The sequence below is a fragment of the Rhamphochromis sp. 'chilingali' genome (genome assembly GCF_963969265.1).
Source record: "Rhamphochromis sp. 'chilingali' genome assembly, chromosome: 9".
Lineage (NCBI taxonomy): Eukaryota > Metazoa > Chordata > Actinopteri > Cichliformes > Cichlidae > Rhamphochromis > Rhamphochromis sp. 'chilingali'.
In genome coordinates this window covers 13052552-13072235 of record NC_137936.1, presented here as the reverse complement: position 1 = coordinate 13072235, position 19684 = coordinate 13052552, and the positions used below count along the sequence as shown (strand labels likewise).

The 19684-nt window shown below is 43.2% G+C and overlaps 2 protein-coding genes across 2 annotated transcripts; one reads left to right on the top strand and one right to left on the bottom strand.

Moving 5' to 3' along the window:
- The first annotated feature begins 6578 nt into the window (after positions 1 to 6578).
- On the top strand, positions 6579 to 14506 carry LOC308403144 (histone H1-like). The gene has a single exon (XM_080892401.1). It carries the CDS (start codon positions 9255 to 9257, stop codon positions 9723 to 9725), a length of 471 nt encoding a protein of 156 aa, XP_080748527.1. The 5' UTR covers positions 6579 to 9254; the 3' UTR covers positions 9726 to 14506.
- A 69-nt stretch (positions 14507 to 14575) lies between these two features.
- Positions 14576 to 17425, bottom strand: LOC308402225 (uncharacterized protein; the record flags this gene model as incomplete). Its single annotated transcript, XM_080890913.1, has 3 exons — positions 16217 to 17425; positions 15702 to 15933; positions 14576 to 15582 (listed from the first exon to the last, which is right to left on the bottom strand). The coding sequence occupies exons 1-3, from the start codon at positions 17405 to 17407 to the stop codon at positions 14576 to 14578; spliced, it is 2430 nt and encodes an 809-aa protein (XP_080747039.1). The 5' UTR covers positions 17408 to 17425.
- Between the last annotated feature and the right edge of the window lie 2259 nt (positions 17426 to 19684).

The window sequence follows — 19684 nt, the reverse complement described above, 5'->3', positions numbered from 1 at the left end:
TTCATTTTAATACCCTGGTTGAAAAATTTTGAGCTATAAAAGAGACACTCCAAATGCAACAACGGGTCTATGTCCTGCCAACAAGTGTCCAACCCGCAGTATTTATTCATTTAGTTAGTTAGTTAGTTATAGATGCAAAAACTAAATGTGAGATTACAGGTAGGTGAGAATTAACAGTCATTAGCATTCACCTGGTCTTAATGAGCGACTATACGAACACCCTGCACTCACAGAATATGATTTTTTTAAGGGCTAGGGGCAATTCTAGGTTTAAACTTTTAGGGGGGCTCAGCTCCCAATGATAATGTCATGCATGCAGTTCCTTGTAATTAATATTAATGGAGTATGCTGTTTCCAAATGTAATCAACCCTTTTCACATTTGCAAACCTCAATTCAATTGGATAAACATTACAATGAAACCTTCAAAAACAACCTAATTAATTGGATGACCTATTGTAGCGTCTAAGAATAATTCAAAACGAATAATCAGAGATTTTAAAATATTCAGCCTGTTTTAGGGTGGAGCCTTTAATTATCAATCCAGAGGCAAAGACTAAGTCATTAAATAAATTAAAGAACCATTTGTGGCAAAGCAGATAAGATGAGAAGCATGCACAAATTATTTCAGTCTCTTTACTACATAGAGGCAGTTTTGAGTGGCTGTATATAAATTATGTTAATGTTAATACAGGCTAAATGATAGTCTAATGCCAGGGATTATACATTGTCAGTCCACCCTTCAGACGGTAAGGATGAGGGTCCGTGCAGATGTCTGGGTCCTTGCGCAGACTCATCTGAGGAGAATTAGAATTGCATCACATAAACTACGCATGCGTCCATGCAGCGGACTTCAAGTGAGTTTCGAAGAGGTGTAACAGGAATGACTACTTGGCTGGCAGATCTCCAGCCGTTTCTTAATCCAGGCTTTACTCCTTAAACCATAGACTGCAAAACATTTATTGATGAGCAAATATAAAATTCTGTGGCTTCAAAAAAAATTCTAATCATACCCTAAGACATGTAAAGAGAGAAAAAAGCAAAACATTAGTATACTTTATACATCCTGATCATATGGCAGTTCAGTTTAGTTGCTATATACTCATAAAATAATGAAAACAATAACAATATTCTGCTTTAAACGCTATTTTAATCAACAATGGCAATCTTTGGGTAAGTGTTATTGGGAAATCTATCCAATTTAACAAAAAATAATGAAATGAAAATTCATTAATGTACAGTTGCTGTTAACTAAAAATAATCATGCTGTATCATAATGTGTAAAATGCAGGTTTTTCTCATTTAATTTAAAGATTCTTGATATTATACATGCTTTGTTTTCTGTAAAACATGCTTGAACAACATAGCTTACAAGATTAATTCAACCACAGAATGCTAATCACATGTTATGTTAGGCAGGCGGGTCTTCAAAACGATGGGACAGTTTTGGTTTTATGAGCACATGGAACAAGGTTGGTTATTATTTTGTTTTTCCATAGATTTTCAGTGCTCTAAGTCAGACTGTGTAAGCTGGCAAAACTGCTGCACAGCAGGCCTTTCACAATGTGTTTATGGAGCCACAGCATCTGGTACTTGTTCATCAATAAATCTTTTGTGTACTATGATTTCAAGAGTTAGATCATCATTTTGCCTATGTTACAGGCCTTCGATGGGGTCTGTTTTTAAACTGTTTTTTTAACAGAAAAGCAGAGACAGGAGACATCAGTTGCGTTCGGTCTGCAGGCTCTTCCTCGTCTGATTTATTAACAGAGTTTAACAACGTCCTTTTCTTTTCATTTAGACACACACATTTCGCTTTTAACAACACAAACATTCAATTAGGTCCATAGCTCAAACCCTTTTGGTTACCTTGCACTCTCACAAGAATAAACTTACAAAATAATCATTGTATATGAACGTCCTTATTTACAATAAATCTGTAACCAATTTTACTGCATTTCAGCATCAAAACATTTCTGTGCAGCACCACTAACACTGCAATTAACCCGCTTATGTCACCTTTATACTTTTCTTATACTTTAACAGATTCAAACAATATATTACATTTGTAACCAATAAACAAAAATATTCTTCCATTGCTCACAAACAGTTCACAATCATCCACAAACAGTATACATCAGACTATTTACATTTGACACATAAGAACTGGGTAGGTCCTAATCAACTGTAACTTCCAATAATGCCAGGATAAAAGAAGTGTCTAAGAGCTCCATTTGTCACAAAATAAAACAGGTAATAAGACCAGCTGCCTATTTAGACTACGAGTGAAATGGCGGCTGCCATTACAAATGGCGGTATAGTTAGCTTTCTCTCAATCAGTGAAAACACACTCTCTCACAACATTTGCGGTCTTTAAACTAAGACAGAAAAAGGTTTCTTGCCTTTATATGTACATTGTGGTGAGCAAACTTGAACTACTGACCTGTTTTTTTAAACAGAAAAGCAGAGACAGGAGACATCAGTTGCGTTCGGTCTGCAGGCTCTTCCTCGTCTGAGGCCGAGACGCGTTGCAACAGCCTATCGCACTCACCACTATCTCCCCCTTGTGGCAATGCCACGCAATTACATTGTCCATAACGCTAAATGAAAAGTGCAATACCACCATAAAATCAGGTCTTTTACATCAAAAACAATTCACAACAAAATTACAATTGTGACCATACACTTGTGGGCGTCACACACTCCCCAACAAAAAGAAAATGGCTCCTGACATTTAACCTCTTACCCTTTAAAACTCATTATACTCATTACTCAAACAACTCAAATCACATCCCCTTCCCACATACCCACATTCCTTGTGTACTAACATGTATAGATTGGGCAGTTATAATATACAGGGAAGGTGCCTGGGTGTGCACAGTGAGATGTTGGAATGCGATATGGCACTAGGGGGAAGTAAGGTAACAGGGGATATGGTGGCATGGTGTAGTGTGTTGTGTTTGGTGACTCGTGCACTTCAGCACAACTGACTGATGGATGCACCCGGAGAGAGGGCTGGCCAAGGGTGTCATATGTGAAATGTGTAACAGGCCGTCGTTCTCTAGTAGACCTTCTTAGAACTGATTCATTAGTCGGCGGGGCCACGTTAGGTGTATACTGTGCCCTTTCTGAAAGCGGCAGTCCAACTTCTCCTTCGTCGACTGTGAAAGGCACTTCAGTGACTCCTGATTCCTGTACCCTCTCATGTTCCTCCTCTCCCATGTCGTTGTCAAGTTCAGTGCTTTGGTGTCCACCATCTTGTTCCATTCCTTGTTCCCTCAATTCATCTGTTGCTTCTGTTGGCTGAGGTGCTCCACAGTTGACCACTCTGCTGAACTCAGCTGTTCCTCTTGGGGGTCCAACAGTATGGTTACAGGTATGTAGTGCATCCTCTTTGTTCCCACTTCTCAAATCATACCTCAACTCATAATACATGGAACTCTCATCCTCATCGGAGCTTGCGTCAGAGTGGGGTTGAAACTCTGTCTCTCCTTGAGCTGGTTTTGGTTTCTTTTTCTTGACGGCGGATGGCCCGTCCCCCTTATCTACAGCAGGCAAGTCCACAGGAAGCTCATTGACAAGATGCAATAGATTGCGATGCAGAACACGCACTTTCTTCCCCTTTGCCTCTGAGGTCACTCTGTACACTGGGCTGTCATTGATCTGTTCCTTCACCACATAAATGGTGTTCTCCCAGTAGGACCTTAACTTGCCAGGTTCCGCACTAGTACTCTGTCTCCAGGTTGGAGTACCACTCCTTTCAAATGCCGGTCATAGTGTTTCTTTCCACGATCACTTGACTTTTGGCTGTTTCCAGCTGCAATCCTGTAAGCCTCAGTCATTCGTTCTTTCCATTTCTCAGCATAACCTCTTGCAGTTTGTGGCTCTCCATCAGTAACCAACTTGAACAGGAGGTCTACTGGCATTCGTGGATGTCGACCAAAAAGCAGAAAGAATGGCGAGTAACCCGTTGCTTCATGGCGAGTGCAATTGTACGCATGAACCATCTGTGGGAGATATTCTCTCCATCTTTCTTTTTTTTCTTCACTCAGGGTCCTCAGCATCTGCAAGATGGTACGATTAAAGCGTTCAGCTGGGTTGCCCTGAGGGTGGTACGGAGTTGTTCGAGAGTGCCCCACATTGCTCAACTGTTGTAGAGTCCGGCAAAGCTCGTTCTCGAACTCCCGCCCCTGATCATGGTGCAGCCTTAAAGGGTAGCCAAACCTGGGGATATAATCACTGAAAATCCTTTCAGCTGCAGTTTTGCCACTCTTGTTGCGGGTTGGATAGGCCTGGGCATACCTAGTAAAGTGGTCTACCACAACTAGGATATACTGATATCCGCCCCTGCTTGGCTCTAAGTGGAGGTAATCAACTGAAACCAATTCCATTGGTGAGCTTGTGGTAATGCTGGACATGGGAGCTCGGACATGTGTCACCGGTTTCTTCTGTTTGATGCACGGACACTGCCGGGTGACATAGGCTTCGATGTCTCGCCTCATGTATGGCCAGTAGAACCGTTGCCTCGCCAGGCTGAGAACTCTTTCTACCCCGACATGCCCCATGTCATCATGCAGATGTTTCAGGACCAGGGATTTGAAGCTAGCTGGTAAGACTAGTTGGCGCTTTTCTGCAGTCTTACGATACAGAACTCCGTCTTCTAAGCTCAGCTTTGTCCACTCATGCATCATTTTCCTTGCCGGACCTCTCACATTCGGTCTCATGTCATCTGTCAGCTTTTGATCTGAGTCTTTCATTTTCATGATCTCACCTATCGCAGGATCTGCTCTTTGAGCCCTTTGTAGTTCATCCAAATTGATGGGCGTGACCATTTCTTGGATTACTGGTTCAAGCTGGTCACCTTGCGCTAAAACCAGAGCAGCGATCCATGCGACATCTCCATGCTTGCCTGCTCCACATCCCTCCCAAGTAGCGGCAACAGCTTCTTTGGAGAGCTCTTTTGTACATTCAGTGACGTATCTGTCAATGTCAAGGGGACTCCTCGACAGGGTGTCTGCGTCAACATTTACTTTGCCAGGTCTGTACCTTATATCAAACCTGAAATCTGATAGCTCTCCCACCCATCTGAACCCAACCGCATTCAACTTGGCGGTACTCATGACATAAGTTAAGGGATTGTTGTCTGTGTAGATGGTAAAATACGGGGCATAGAACAAGTAATCCCTGAACTTCTCGCAGACAGCCCACTTGAGGGCGAGAAACTCAAGCTTGCCCGAGTGGAGTCTGTAATTCTTTTCAGCCGGTGTCAGTGTTCGGGAGCCGTATCCAATCACTCTTAGCTTCCCACTCTGATGTTGGTAGAGAACGGCCCCAAGTCCTTTATCAGATGCGTCTGTATGAAGGACGAAGGGAAGCTCAAAATCCGGGTAGGCAAGTACAGGGGGGTTTACCAACATATCAATCAACTTACACAGGGCACCCTGGTGCTTCTCTGCCCACTCAACTGGTGTTTTGGATGGTAACTGTGCGCCTTTCCCCTTCTGTCCTGTAACCTTCCCCAGAAGATGCTCCTCTTTGGTTTTCTTGGGTTGCAAAAGCTCATAGATGGGTTTTGCTATTCTCGAGAAATCCTGGATATATGAGCGATAGTAACTCAGGAACCCAGCAATCCTCCTCACATCTCCCACTGTGGCAGGTGTCTCCTTTTTCAGGGCGTACACTGCCTCGAGATCTTTTGGGTCAATGCGTACTCCTTCAGCTGACACTAAGCGCCCAACATACCTCACTTCTCTTTTAAATAGGTCACATTTTGTCGGCCGGAGTTTGACTCCGTAGTTCTGCAGGGCTCTCAAGACTTTCCTCAGCCCTTCCACATGTTCCTCAAAAGTCTTGGCGTAGCACAAGATGTCATCCAAGTATGGAATGCAGCACTCATCCCGAAGGGGAGCCAGCATTTCTTCCATACTGCGTTGGAATGCAGCAGGTGCGTTGGTAAGACCGAAGGGAATTCGCACCCATTCATAAAGGCCCCAGGGGGTGATGAATGCAGTCAGATGGCGGGATCCTTCTGCTATAAAGCCCTGGTGATAGGCTTTTCCCTGGTCCAAAATGGAGAACCAGTTGTACCCTCCCAAGGTGTCAATGAGGTCCTGGATTCTTGGTAATGGGTGGCGATCAGGTACTGTGCGCTGGTTCAGGAGACGGTAGTCGATACAGAGCCTTAGGGAGCCATCCTTTTTCCGCACGCAAACTATTGGCGCAGAGTAAGGGTGTTAGATTTGTATTGTTGATTGTCATTTATGCTTAGAAATATTTACTTATATATGCTTAGAGTTTTGTAATTAGTTGTAGATTGGTAGAGGTTTTGATCCTTGATAGTCTGCAAACTTTGTGTGTATTAGACAGCACTTTGGGAGCATGAGAGGTCATACCGTGTCTTATTGTTTTATGGTAGGATTAACGTAGCTACGTCTGTTCTAGTCTAAGTGCTCTTTGTTTAGATGAACTGCAGGACTTCCTCACCGTGTTATCTAGGATGAACCATCTAGGGTGAGGGGGAGACTACCCTCTTCCTGACCAAGGATGTTTGACCCTTTGATCAGCAACACACACACACACACACATACACACACGGTACTCTTTGTTTGTATGTAGACGTCGTATGTTAATGAACCTATGCATATTCATGTAACCTCAATAAAAGGACAGTGTTACGGGAGGACGGACGAGAGCTACTGGGGTCAAGCGAAGGAACGGCGTTTGTCTGGTTCTCTCCCGTGCACGAGTACCATGAAGAAGTTTGCCTACTTGCGTCTTGCTTGCAGTGTAATTATATTGTCTTCAACGTTCCAGCAGATGGGTTCAAGCTACAAACCTATCATTAATTGGTCCTTCGATGCCGGAGCCCTGGAATCGCATTCACCGAGGGGAGGAGAGGCACGCTGAAAGACTGACGTCAGCCAGGAAGTTCCTGTGGATTCGCGGTCTGTCTTTTCTCCTCGATGAATGACGGTCGGCGGGATTCGGGCTGATATTACACTCTAAGCAATGCCAAGTAAGTTTAAAGAGGCCGACTCTATAACCGTGTCGTTGTGCAGTCTCCGCCACTGTGTGAGGCGTTGAGAACAGCCCGACTCTATAACCGTGTGGTTGTGCAGTCTCCGCCACTGTGTGAGGCGTTGAGAAGAGCCCGACTCTATAACCGTGTGGTTGTGCAGTCTCCGCCACTGTGTGAGGCGTTGAGAAGTTCGCTACTTTGTGGAGCGATACCCGGGTTCCTTGCTACTTTGTGGAGCAAGAGGTTCCTCGCTACTTTGTGTGGCTAGAGGTGAGTTCTCCGCCACTTTGTGGGGCGTTGAGAAGTTCCGCGGGGTCCAGACTGTGCTGGACGATAGGCCTATTTTGTGTTGTTTTTGTTGTCGTCGTCGTCGTTGTTGTTGTTGTGTGAGTGTGTGCGGGGCAGAACATGTGGTCTATGACACCGACTGTTGTTGTTATCATGGGTTTCTAAGCAACCAAGAGTAAGTCGGAGGGAGACAGACGTTTGTGCTGGACTTTGCTCCTGGCAGCACAAAGTATTTATGTAATAAAGAGAGAGAGAGCGACGGCTCCACAGCTGCGCGGGTTCACGCGAGCGCGGTCACGCGGGTTTCACGCGGACCTGAGCCGTGCGGTTAATCGCAGGCTTAAAAATGGAAGAGATTAAAATGTTAGAAGTTTTCAGAAAACACACCAGCCTTGAAGAGCGTGTGGAGAAGGCCAGCCCACATCAGCAGCTATGCTCTGGTGGGTGGCTGTCCCCCCACCCCTTGCTGACACAAAACGTTAACTCTTCAGCCTGTGTGCCAGACCATAGACGTAATTGAGGTGGATAGTTGTTAAAAGTCATCTACATTACGCTTGTGGTTGCTTAAATTCAGTACGATGACATGTGAGGTGAAGTGATATAGATAAATATTTAAACTAATGAAGTGCATAGAGGCACTTGACCTGTGTGGAAGACTGTCGTCTTATTATGAACCATTGTTGAGATGTAGAGCACACCTGTGAAAACAACTAATATGCTGAACCCTGTATGAAACATCTAAAAGTACATGATGGAGAAGCTGAGTTGAATATGAAAGTGTAAGACTTTGCCACTGTGGGCAGAGCAACTACTGTGTGATGTTGCGTTGCAGTTTTTTTTTTTTTCTTCTGAGCTGATGAGCAGGCTACACATTATCAGATCGAGAGCTGTCTGAGAACTACTCTAAGAGAGGGAAACAGCACTATGTTAACTGTGATAACTGGAGTGTGCAGCGTTTCCATGAGCAGTTTTCCTGAATCTTGACTCTTGTGTGTGGAGTGTTCATAGCATCAGCATTATGTTTTTGTTTATTTGTTTTGTTGGGTTGGAAATAATTAAATAAACGTGTGATCATGCCTATGGATCACCATGGCACATATCTCCAGCCATATGATTTATTTATGCAGATGACAAAGTGAGTGTGAATGTGTCTGACATCACAGTGTTTTTGTGCACTGTGCAAGAGTAATTGCCTTTGATTGTGAGTGACAGCGGTGATTTTGCAGGTCACCAGCTATTGTAAATAAAAATAAAAAAAAAAGAGTGAATAAGAGGGAGAATTTATATTGTAGAAAAAAATAATCATAGGAAAAAGGTTTTGTGTTGATCAACCAAAAAAACAACTATAATTTCATTTTCTGCTTTTAAGAAAGGATTGTTCACAAAAACAGAGAGAGAGAGAGAGAGAGAGAGAGAGATATGTGTTGATTAAGCAGTGATGATAATAATGAAAATGTCTTAGTTGTCACTTTCAGGTGAAAAGCAGACCTGAATCAATTTTCCACATGCAGCGGTCGGAAGAAAAGTTATAGTTTAACAATTGGAAACGTTCAAGCCAAGTTTCTGGCTGACTTATTTACAGCACGATCTGTCTCAAAACTCTCACTCTTCCCTGAAAAAACCTGATCAGCAGCGGCAGTATCGGAGCAGAGGCTGCAGAAGCAAAAGCAGCAGAAGAAGAAAGCAAACCCATCTTCCTGTCTGATTGAATGAATTCCACGGAAGGGCGAGCAAGATGGCGGCGTGAAGAGGAGTTTTTGTTCGAGCGCTTAGCACGAGACACTTATTTGACGTCTTTCTGGCTTTCGGGACTTTTTTGGAGATCAGCGCGCTAAACTTGCTGGATCTGAGGCCAGGGTCTGCGGCGGCAGCATGTTGAAATGCTCAAAAAGGACTGAGTGACTCGGGCAAGCCACATGCGGCTAGCGACATGAAAGAAATGGACCCTTCATGATGCGTTCAACGTGCCAGCGCTGTGGTGGGAAAGGCTCCATCATAAACACGCCCTGCGCCGAGGTTCAGGCCAAGAAGAAGAAGACGATGACTTCCAAGCCCAAGAAGGTCGGCCTCAGCGTGGGCAAGCTGATTGTGAAAGCCGTGGCCGCTCTCAAGAAGGCTCTGGCTGCCGGAGGCTACGATGTGGACAAGAACAAGGCCCGTGTCAAGACCGCCATCAAGAGTCTGGTGGCGAAGGGCACTCTGCTGCAGACCAAGGGCACCGGGGCCTCCGGATCCTTCAAGATGAACAGGGTTACTGAGACCAAAGCTAAGACGCCCGCCGCGGCCAAAGCCAAGAAACCGGCAGCAGCTGCTAAGAAGTCGCCCAGGAAGGCAGCAGCAGCAGCACTTCAGCCACTAGCACGAAGTCAACCGCATCAGAGGACAATAGTGAGAGTGGCTGTGACTTCACTGTGCATGTGAAGAAAACGTTTGAGGAGAACTGAACAGTTGGAGTTTGACATTTGCCACCTGTGGAGTAAAATGGCAAGAAGAGACAGTGGGACACAGGACAAAGCTGAAGGAGAACTGCCGGCTGTTGGACTGTTGAAGTGGGAGAGGACAACAGAGTGAGAAGACTAGGTGAGAACACATAGGAATTATTTAATGTGGGAAATCAAAATTTGGGTTAGCAAACCTGGGGAAAAGAAAACTGACTGCTTAAGTTGGAAAATTGAGACGGAGTCTGAAACATTGCGAAAATAGAAACATATACAAAATCACACACACACAAGCAGAACATGCATTAACCCTACTAACAATTCCAAACACAAAATGACTCATGAAGACTCATAGCACATTAGTTAAGAAATGATTAAATAATAGCAGAGAAGTGTGTAGGAAAGGCAGCTTTAAGAACATGCTCTGCTGGAGATGCAGCTCCACAGACATGCATTAGACCTGCCTAATAACACAAACACATGTAATGAAAATTAGCTTGTTATCTTTCATCAGTGTTAAAATAGTGTCAATTTAGCAGACACTTGTTATTAAATACTGAATTTATCCAATGCAAAAAATTGACTCTCCAGGTTGCAGGACAACAGTTTAACTTTTGTGAGAAAAAAGATCCTGGTTTGACCAACCAGTGATCAGACAATAAATTTAGTTGTTAAAATGGTAAATTGGGAGAAGCTTCCTGCTTGATTGAGGCAGCACATGTAATTTACTGTATGAGGGAAATTGTCTTTTGTGATACTATTTTGAACATGCTTTTCTGTCGTCCTGTCAACTTAGTGGGTTAATAGTTGATATGCAAATTAGTTGATCGGTTTTAGATTAATGAAAGGTGACTGAATTCTAGTACGAGTGAATGAGATGTGTTGGAGTTGTTGTGTGTTGAGTGGAGACTCTAAAACACTGAGTTTCCTGCTTTGATGTGCGAGTGAATCCTGTATTTAGATACACAACTCTGAATACGTCAGAACAGACTGTTTTGTGAAGTGCATGACAGCATGTCACATGTTTTATGATGAAGGGAAAAGGAAAATTGAATAAAATAGATCTGTGGCCTAAATGAGTGAAGAGCACAGACCTGGTAATTAAACTCATAGCTAATAAGACATTAGGATTATGTTGTGTGTTGTGCAGCTGATGGTTGATTTGGAGTGAATCTAGCTGATGATTTTTCTTTTGTTGTGAAGTCGAGCCTGCCGATTAGTATGATGGTATGATGAACCATGCTAATGGTATGATTTACCTGAGATGAGGAGTTTGTGTCATGACTTAACAAGGCCTTTTTATTTTGATACTTTCACAGTGCACTGAAAGTTTTGTTTGATAATCTCTGTTCTTTAAGCAGATCTGCACGTCGGGAATTAAAAGCGCTACACGTCGTCGAGAAAATTGTGCCAAGTGAGTTCTCCACATTTAAATGGACTCTGGAGAAAGCCACTTATTTGGGACAATTATTAAATGACAGTCCCAGTCCAAAAGGATTCAGCGATGTAATCCAAACTAAAGTTCTTCTTTTTCTTTTTGAAATGACGTCATTTTGCTGAGAGTGGAAACTAAATGCGACGATAGGTTCCACTATCAGCAAAGAAAGAAAGAATGAATGCATGAATGAGTGAGTGAAAGGAAAACAAACTGACTGACTGGTAAAAGCTGACAAAAGCTGACAAGACTTTACTGATGTAACACGACTGTGTGAAGTTGACCCCCGCCTGGCAGGGGTGCAGATGAGTCTGTGTGTGCTTCCCTTTACAGAAGCAGAAAGATGACAGCAACACTCGAGGTTGCGTGATGATTTAACATTTTAAATGCCATTTTCTGTGTCTGTGAATTTACTATGTGTGTGTCATTCACTAGCTTGTGTGCTCACAGAGATATCTGTGACAAAGTATGCATACGCCTGCGCAAGCGCTAACATTTGCATTTTCGTTTTTACAGCATTATGGTTCTTCATGTGTTTGATCATGTGATTTATAGGAATACTGGCGTATGTTTCTCTACTACAAGATTTCTGGGTTTATGTGTGAAGAAAACTGTAGTTACAGGCTATATGTTGATGGAGAAATTAATATAGTTTGAGACATACTGTGATGAGACCAGTGTTACTTTTTCCACAGCGAGTGTTAACTTTATGGTGTTTTATGGCACCTCTGGAATGTGGATGGCCGACGCCTGCCCACCAGGATAGTCAATGTGTATTGCTAATGTTTGTTTTTCTGAGACTGCATTTAGAAGATTCAGCTGAAGCGGACAAGTGACATGAGTACAACAAATAAGAGATTACGGTAATTATGGAATAGTTTATTATGGGCTCATTTGCTGGCCACTTTTGAACCCATAATAATAATAATATATGAGTGGAGTGACTTTGCTTAAGAGAAGTCACTGATTACATTAATGTTAACAGAGTACATGGGATAATCCATGTCTGAGGTGAATTAGGGTAATAGTTGTAGTTACTGCTTTGAGAAAACCTGCACATGACACTTGTCTTGCTGATGTTGAATGCTTATTACTCTTATGATACAATTGTTTACAGGTATGAAGTTTGATTTCACTTCCAGATTTTGCTTTCCAGGCCGTGATGGTGTGTATGCAGGCTCCTGGGAGAGCCAGGTGTTAAGCAAACTTAATATGCAACACACGCTAACATCTTTTATTGCAGGGTTACGGAGCTACTCCAGAGGAGATGCCCTGATGTTGCCTGGGACATGATCTAGCTAATCTTTTTCTTTAAGACAGGGATCCAGGTTTGGTGAGTTGACGCATGGGAATGTCCATGCGTCAAGAGGTGGAGTGCAAGGATTAACATTAAACAATGTTTACTATTATTGTTGCAGTGATTTGTGTGATTAGCCGTTTTATTTACAAATATTAAACCTATGCAAGTGGTGCATCCATGTTCAGATGAGGCTTTGATGGCCTATAAGTGAAGTTCACTGAACTAAAGAATGTGGTTTGATGATTGTTGACATGCTCTCCAAATAGAAGTTTTTCTTCTTAGCAAGGAAATACAGGTGCAGCAGTAATCTCCTGAGAAATCTTCAGAGGCCCAGTGAGAAGCGTGAACCATTCCAGGCATAGCTGACAGCCAGGCAGTGGTTGAGGTCAAAGGTCAAGCTGGTTGGGGCCCATCATGAGATCAGACCTTGGAGCCACAGCAAGGACCATGAAACTGCCTGCAAAATAGAGGAGAGGATCGTCCACAAGATGGGAGCTGAGGCCAGGAGAGAGGCTTCAGGAGGATCAGAGATCATCTTCAGCACAGCAGACATCACACAGAGAGCTGTGCTACTGAGCTTCCAGGAGATTTTAAATAAAATGAAAGATTCAATATTGACGCTGAGGAAGACAACTAAGGTGTACGACGTGCTCTGCCTTAAACCTTCAGCAGCGTTGGAACATGAAAACTCGTGGGATGAGGGGAGCGTGCCAAGCTCCATCGACAGCGCAGAAGGAGTTCGAGGATGACATCATGATTCTGTGAAAGCACAGGAACCAGAAGCTATGGTGGTGATGACAGCAGTTTCCTATGAACATCACCTAATGCTGTGCCACTATACTGTGCATACGATGACACTCTGAAGGCTGCTGGGATCATAACAGCAGTAAGATGACGGAACCCAGCACCCTTTCCACAGAGAGCTTTTTCTGCAGAGCGTGGACAATTAAGGAGTCATAAATATCCCCCTCACAAGACGAAGGTCTGAAGTCAGGTGATGGGGGCTGGTAAGAGGCCATAAAACTAGAGTGCTGAGAGGTCTGCAGCTTGGAAATAGCTGAGACCCATGTTGACAAACAACAAAACCAACTGGTATGTTTGAATGTCTATTCTACATACATTTGGACTCTGGTCCTATGGACAGTGATGGAAACAACTGGAAGAGACATTCATGACGCCCTGCAGAGCTTAAACCACTCTGCAGAGAGACATGTGATGTGCACACCCGGAGGAAGCACCACCAAGCTGAGATGTTTTTGAAAATGTTACTTTTTTAGTTTCACTATTAAATTAACAATTTCTTTGGTTGCTCGTAAGATGCAGTTTGCCATGAGATGAGCTCAATGAATGGGGTAACTGCTAATACATTTATTAAACTGTGTACCTTTCAGTAATTTAGGGTGATTTGACATATGCTGAGTATAAAAAGGTTTGCATTGAAACTGTCAGACATGAGGTATTCATACCTGGGAACTTTTCAAGCATAAAGGTCAAAAAGGGGGGAAATGTTAGATTTGTATTGTTGATTGTCATTTATGCTTAGAAATATTTACTTATATATGCTTAGAGTTTTGTAATTAGTTGTAGATTGGTAGAGGTTTTGATCCTTGATAGTCTGCAAACTTTGTGTGTATTAGACAGCACTTTGGGAGCATGAGAGGTCATACCGTGTCTTATTGTTTTATGGTAGGATTAACGTAGCTACGTCTGTTCTAGTCTAAGTGCTCTTTGTTTAGATGAACTGCAGGACTTCCTCACCGTGTTATCTAGGATGAACCATCTAGGGTGAGGGGGAGGCTACCCTCTTCCTGACCAAGGATGTTTGACCCTTTGATCAGCAACACACACACACACACACACACACGGTACTCTTTGTTTGTATGTAGACGTCGTATGTTAATGAACCTATGCATATTCATGTAACCTCAATAAAAGGACAGTGTTACGGGAGGACGGACGAGAGCTACTGGGGTCAAGCGAAGGAACGGCGTTTGTCTGGTTCTCTCCCGTGCACGAGTACCATGAAGAAGTTTGCCTACTTGCGTCTTGCTTGCAGTGTAATTATATTGTCTTCAACGTTCCAGCAGATGGGTTCAAGCTACAAACCTATCAAAGGGGATCTAGACTTTACAATCCATCCTCTTGCCAAGAGGTCCTCAATATACTCTTTAACCTCCTTATAGAGGGGTTTTGGAATTGAGGTGTACGATTTCTGAATTGGGGTTGTGTCTTTGAGTGTTATTGTCATTTCCGAGCTGGGAATGCACCCCATGTCATTCTCATCACGTGCAAAAGCCCCTGACTCTTCCCTTAACATTTTCTTGGCAACAGTCTGTTGGTCCTCAGTCAGGTGACTAACATCAACAGGTGGATCCCATTCCTGTGTTGCTTGATCTTCACCGCACTGCTGGGGTATTCGAGATACATCAGGGTCGACATCTTGAGTCACTTTGGGCTCACCGAGGTTTGGTAAGTCAGTTTGTACGACTCCTGCTATTGGTTCAATAGTTCCAAGGGCTGCTCTGCCGGTGAGGGTCACATCATGCTTAGTGTGATTGCCAATAGGTACTTTGACATATGGGACTCTGGCATCACAAACTGTGAGGAGGCTGTTGCCAACATCAAGCTGTTGCAGTTGTGGGTTGCTCTCAGTTGGTTCAAAGAGCACGAGGGGGTTGGACATGTCAACTGTAGAGGAGACTTTACACTTAACATACTTAACTTGACCAGCTGGGATTACTACATCATGCAGGCCCACTTTTAGGACACTCTGGCTAACCACGTTATCACTGGTAAGCTTGGTCTGGATGAAGTTGACCAGTGCCGTCGCTGTGTCATCCTGGAGGTTCATTGCGCTGCGCAGGAGGCTCACAATGGTGGGTATGAGGTTCGTACTAGCATTTGGCCCCAGTATCAGCTGTTCAATTACATTGAAACCAATCAGGGGGCAGTCTATGGGCACACTGCTTACTAAAAAGGGGACTTGTACCGTCAAGTTTGGGTCACTATTCTCTGGGAGACTCACCATCACGCCCACCCAGCCGTCGTAGGGTAATGGCTGGCCATTAACACCAAGCACACTAAGAGCCTTATCTCCAATAAGTTCTGTCAGTGGCCGGAGTTTGTGGTCAGAGAGGTAGGTTTTTGCCCACTGGCGATCAATGAGACTCACTTGTGCACCCGTGTCTAATAAGCAGTCCACTGCAAAGCTATGAATGTAACACTTGATTTTACATTTTTTTCCAACAAGCTGTGCCACTCTCTCACTTGCCCCTGTGTCTGCATTTTTCGTTGGAAGGGTCGCCCAACTACTTCTGACATGAGCAAACTCTTCTGAGCACATACCTCGTGATTTTGGGTCTGGCTGTCCACTGGTTCTGGGCGTGTGTGTATCAGCAGGAGGCCAACTAGAGCTTCTGGGTTGGCTTCGTTTGAGACATCCCACTGCCCTGTGACCTGTCTCCCCACAGATAAAACAATGAGTGCATGAAGTAGCCCCACTTTCAATACACTTGGGACAGCCATACTGTTTTGCAGTTTGTCTGGGCTTCTGCTTTGGGTGTGCACACTGACAAGTGGGTTCACGAGCCTGACTGGCTGTGAGAGACTCAACCACTTTGGTCAGGGTTTCCACCTTCGCAGCCAGCTCTTCTATGACTTTATTCTTACTCTTAGATTTACAGTCAGTCATTTCAGTGTCTTTGGCAGGTTCAAGTTGAGCAGTATGAGCATGTGTTACCTTTTGTCGAGTGGAATATCCCAGTCTTCGCTGTCGCTCACTCTCTTCGCTTGACACTTTGTTCACTTGCCTTATCAAGGCTTCATCTGACACACTGTAGTCTGATAGTAGTGGCTTGAGTTCATTACGAATGTCACTATATTTTGGTAGAAGACCTTGATGAATGGTGCGTAGAAATACATTTTGGATCGTACGTGTCTCATACGCAACGTCCATGTTATCCTGCCTGGATGCAAACATGACTTTCTGCTTCAGTCCAATCATCCTGTAGAGGAACTGTTGTGGAGTTTCATGGTCATGTTGCTTAGTGCTCAACAATTCCTGAAATAACTCACTCCCACTCTTCTCACTCAGGTGTGAACGTAGTAAGCTTTTGAGTTCAATGAGGGTCAAGTCATCTTTACTGATCAACATGTCCTTAAACTGTCCAGGCTTGATAATACGGAGCACACCTTGAATGATCTCTCCCTCTGTGTGCTTCACCTTGAGCCCCTCCTCAATCTGCTTACACAGTCCATGGTAGCTAATGTCAGATGCAATGTCCCCAACCTGACCACCATGTACTTTAAACTCTCTGCGTTGCAAAAATGGCAGGTCTCTTAGGGAAACCATGTGATCAGGCTTAGATTGTCGCATGTCTGTGGTGGAGCGGCTGTTTGTCACGCTCTCAGCTCGAGGCTGGAGTGACTGTGTAATAGTGGGGGTGGGTGTGTCTTGTGTTGCAGATGTCACTTGTAAATCTGCTAACTTTTTACCAAGTGCCTCGTAGTTAGCCTTTAGCATTTCATACTCTGTTATTTGTGGATTAACAGACTCAAGAGGCAATATAGCTGAGGTAAGTACATCACTCTGTTCCGGGTGCTTAAGTGTTGTGAGAGTAACAACATTTTCCTCTGAGACTACAGGGTGAGATACTTCAGCGGCATGACTATCAATGAGATGAATAATAGCATCTTTCAACAGCAGTAGGTGTGAAAACCCCTGATCCTCTAAGTCAAGCAATGTCTTACAGCGTAGATAAGCACAAACATAATCAAAACAACTTTCCTCATCACCACGTCTTACACTTGCGGGGTCCACATCAGGTACTGGTGTGATGTTTGTAGCAATCTGGAAGAGTTCCTCTGCTGTCAGTGCATAAAGACTCTTTCTGATCTGCCAAGCCAGTTCTTTTCTTTCACTGTCCTCCATTCTGTGTCTTTTGGCTAGCACTCCTCATAGTGCAGTCAGCTCAAACACGCAGCCCGTCACCTCTCCAGCAGGGGTTCCCCTCCTCGACACAGGTCCCGCTGCTGCCTCAGTTGCACGTCTGCTGTTCCAACACGCCTGCCCTGTGATGGCTGTCTCTGGTTCGTTGATTAAAGGATCAGCAGTCACCCACGTAGCATGCTGATCCCCGTACGGGCCACCAAAATTATGTTACAGGCCTTCGATGGGGTCTGTTTTTAAACTGTTTTTTTAACAGAAAAGCAGAGACAGGAGACATCAGTTGCGTTCGGTCTGCAGGCTCTTCCTCGTCTGAGGCCGAGACGCGTTGCAACAGCCTATCGCACTCACCACTATCTCCCCCTTGTGACAATGCCACGCAATTACATTGTCCATAACGCTAAATGAAAAGTGCAATACCACCATAAAATCAGGTCTTTTACATCAAAAACAATTCACAACAAAATTACAATTGTGACCATACACTTGTGGGCGTCACACCTATATAGCTACATATAAACAATTTACTCCCCACTGGTACAATGTAAAATGGCAAGAAAAGCAATGTTTGATTCATGATTATAACATTTACATTCAGCATATACAGATATGGTTTTCTGGTTTATTGAATTTAGTACAAACGTTTACTTTTGCATTTTGGCAAACTGATACCTGGTTATAACATGGAAAGTACCGCAGGTGTTTCTAGGTAATAAGCCACAGCATTAAGCATTTTGTTCTGTGTTTGACGGTAACACTTTTACCCTCAAACACATATTAATGGACACAAGCTAGGACTAATCCCAGCATTATAACACGGTAGTAGGTTATGAAAACATGAAGCAGTATTACCTTATTGTTATTATGACCTTACTATCATTTTAAAGTCAGTACTTCAAAATCTTAATGCACAGATGTCACTATTTTATTGCTAAGTTATCTTATTATTATCAGGGTCTTACAATAATATTACAAATGGTTTTGCCACATAGAAATATGTTTCTTTTGTCTCAGACTGATCATTATCCAATTAATATGTTCCAGTGTAATATTACTCAGCTTAAATCACTTTTGAAATGTCTTCATTTTTAGAAAATAAAGTAGCACTAACATCTATGTCAGTGTTATAACCTTTTGTTCCTAGTTTAAAACCATACTATAACCACATTTTTACCAAGCTGTAATAAAAAAAAGTGCTACCAACATTTATTTTCATCCATATCTCACTGTCTGTTGCCCTATTTTATTAGTAATAGTGCTGATTAGGGAGGTCGCAGTAGTTAACATAGAATTTAGGGAAATTATGGTTTCAGCAGCTCAACACCTGAAACACAATTAAGAAAAAAAAAAATACCAAGCAGGTACAAATAATTACGAATAGAATATTAAGAACTAAATATCAGCAGCAACAGAATTTAAAAGGTAATAATCAAAGAAAGTCCAGGGATTAAAGTGTAAGTGTAATACAGTGGCAAAGTCTCAGTGTGTTGTTTAGTTAGTTATTTCACTGGGTCGACATTGTCCACCTCTCCTGCTACTCCTCCCCCTCTCCCCGACTGCCCAGTTGTACAGTTAGTTCTGGTAAACCAGTCTATGTACAAATTGATACAATAATCATTACTGCAACGACTGACTTCAAGCTTGTTAAATAACATTTTTTAACGGGAAGTTTTGTTTAATTTATTAAACAGAAGATACGGGGTAGTTTAATTAGGTATAGTCACCTCCAGCTAGTTTCTTAGCCTGAAATGCATGCAGTCTTGAGCTTCCTTTCTAATTACCATTTTTATTGGTCAATATTTTGTTAATCAGGGACCCAACAGTGTAGCACACAGATTGTTTTGAAAGAAAAAAATTATAGTGTTTGACTCCTCATGAATAGTCAACACAAAAGCATTTTCTGAAAGCAGGATAATTATATAGGAAAAAGAAATATACTTGATTAGACATTGTTTCTCAATATCTTTACATATGCACCTATCAGTTTGGCGTTCCTCATGCATGCTGGCAACTCATACAGCGGTACAACCACACCACAAGAGCAATTTCCTTACTCTATTGAAAATGTAGCCTGAAGAGTTTCAGCATCTGTTCTTTGATTGCTCCCCTACTACTTCTCTCAGCGGCTGGCCATGTGATTTGTTTTTTCTGTGTGATTCACAAACAAGCATAGAGAAATTGTTGGGGGAGGTTCACTTAAGCCACATTCACAAGGACTCTGCAGAAACCTCTATCAGCAACTCGGGCTTGCTTTTGTAGGTT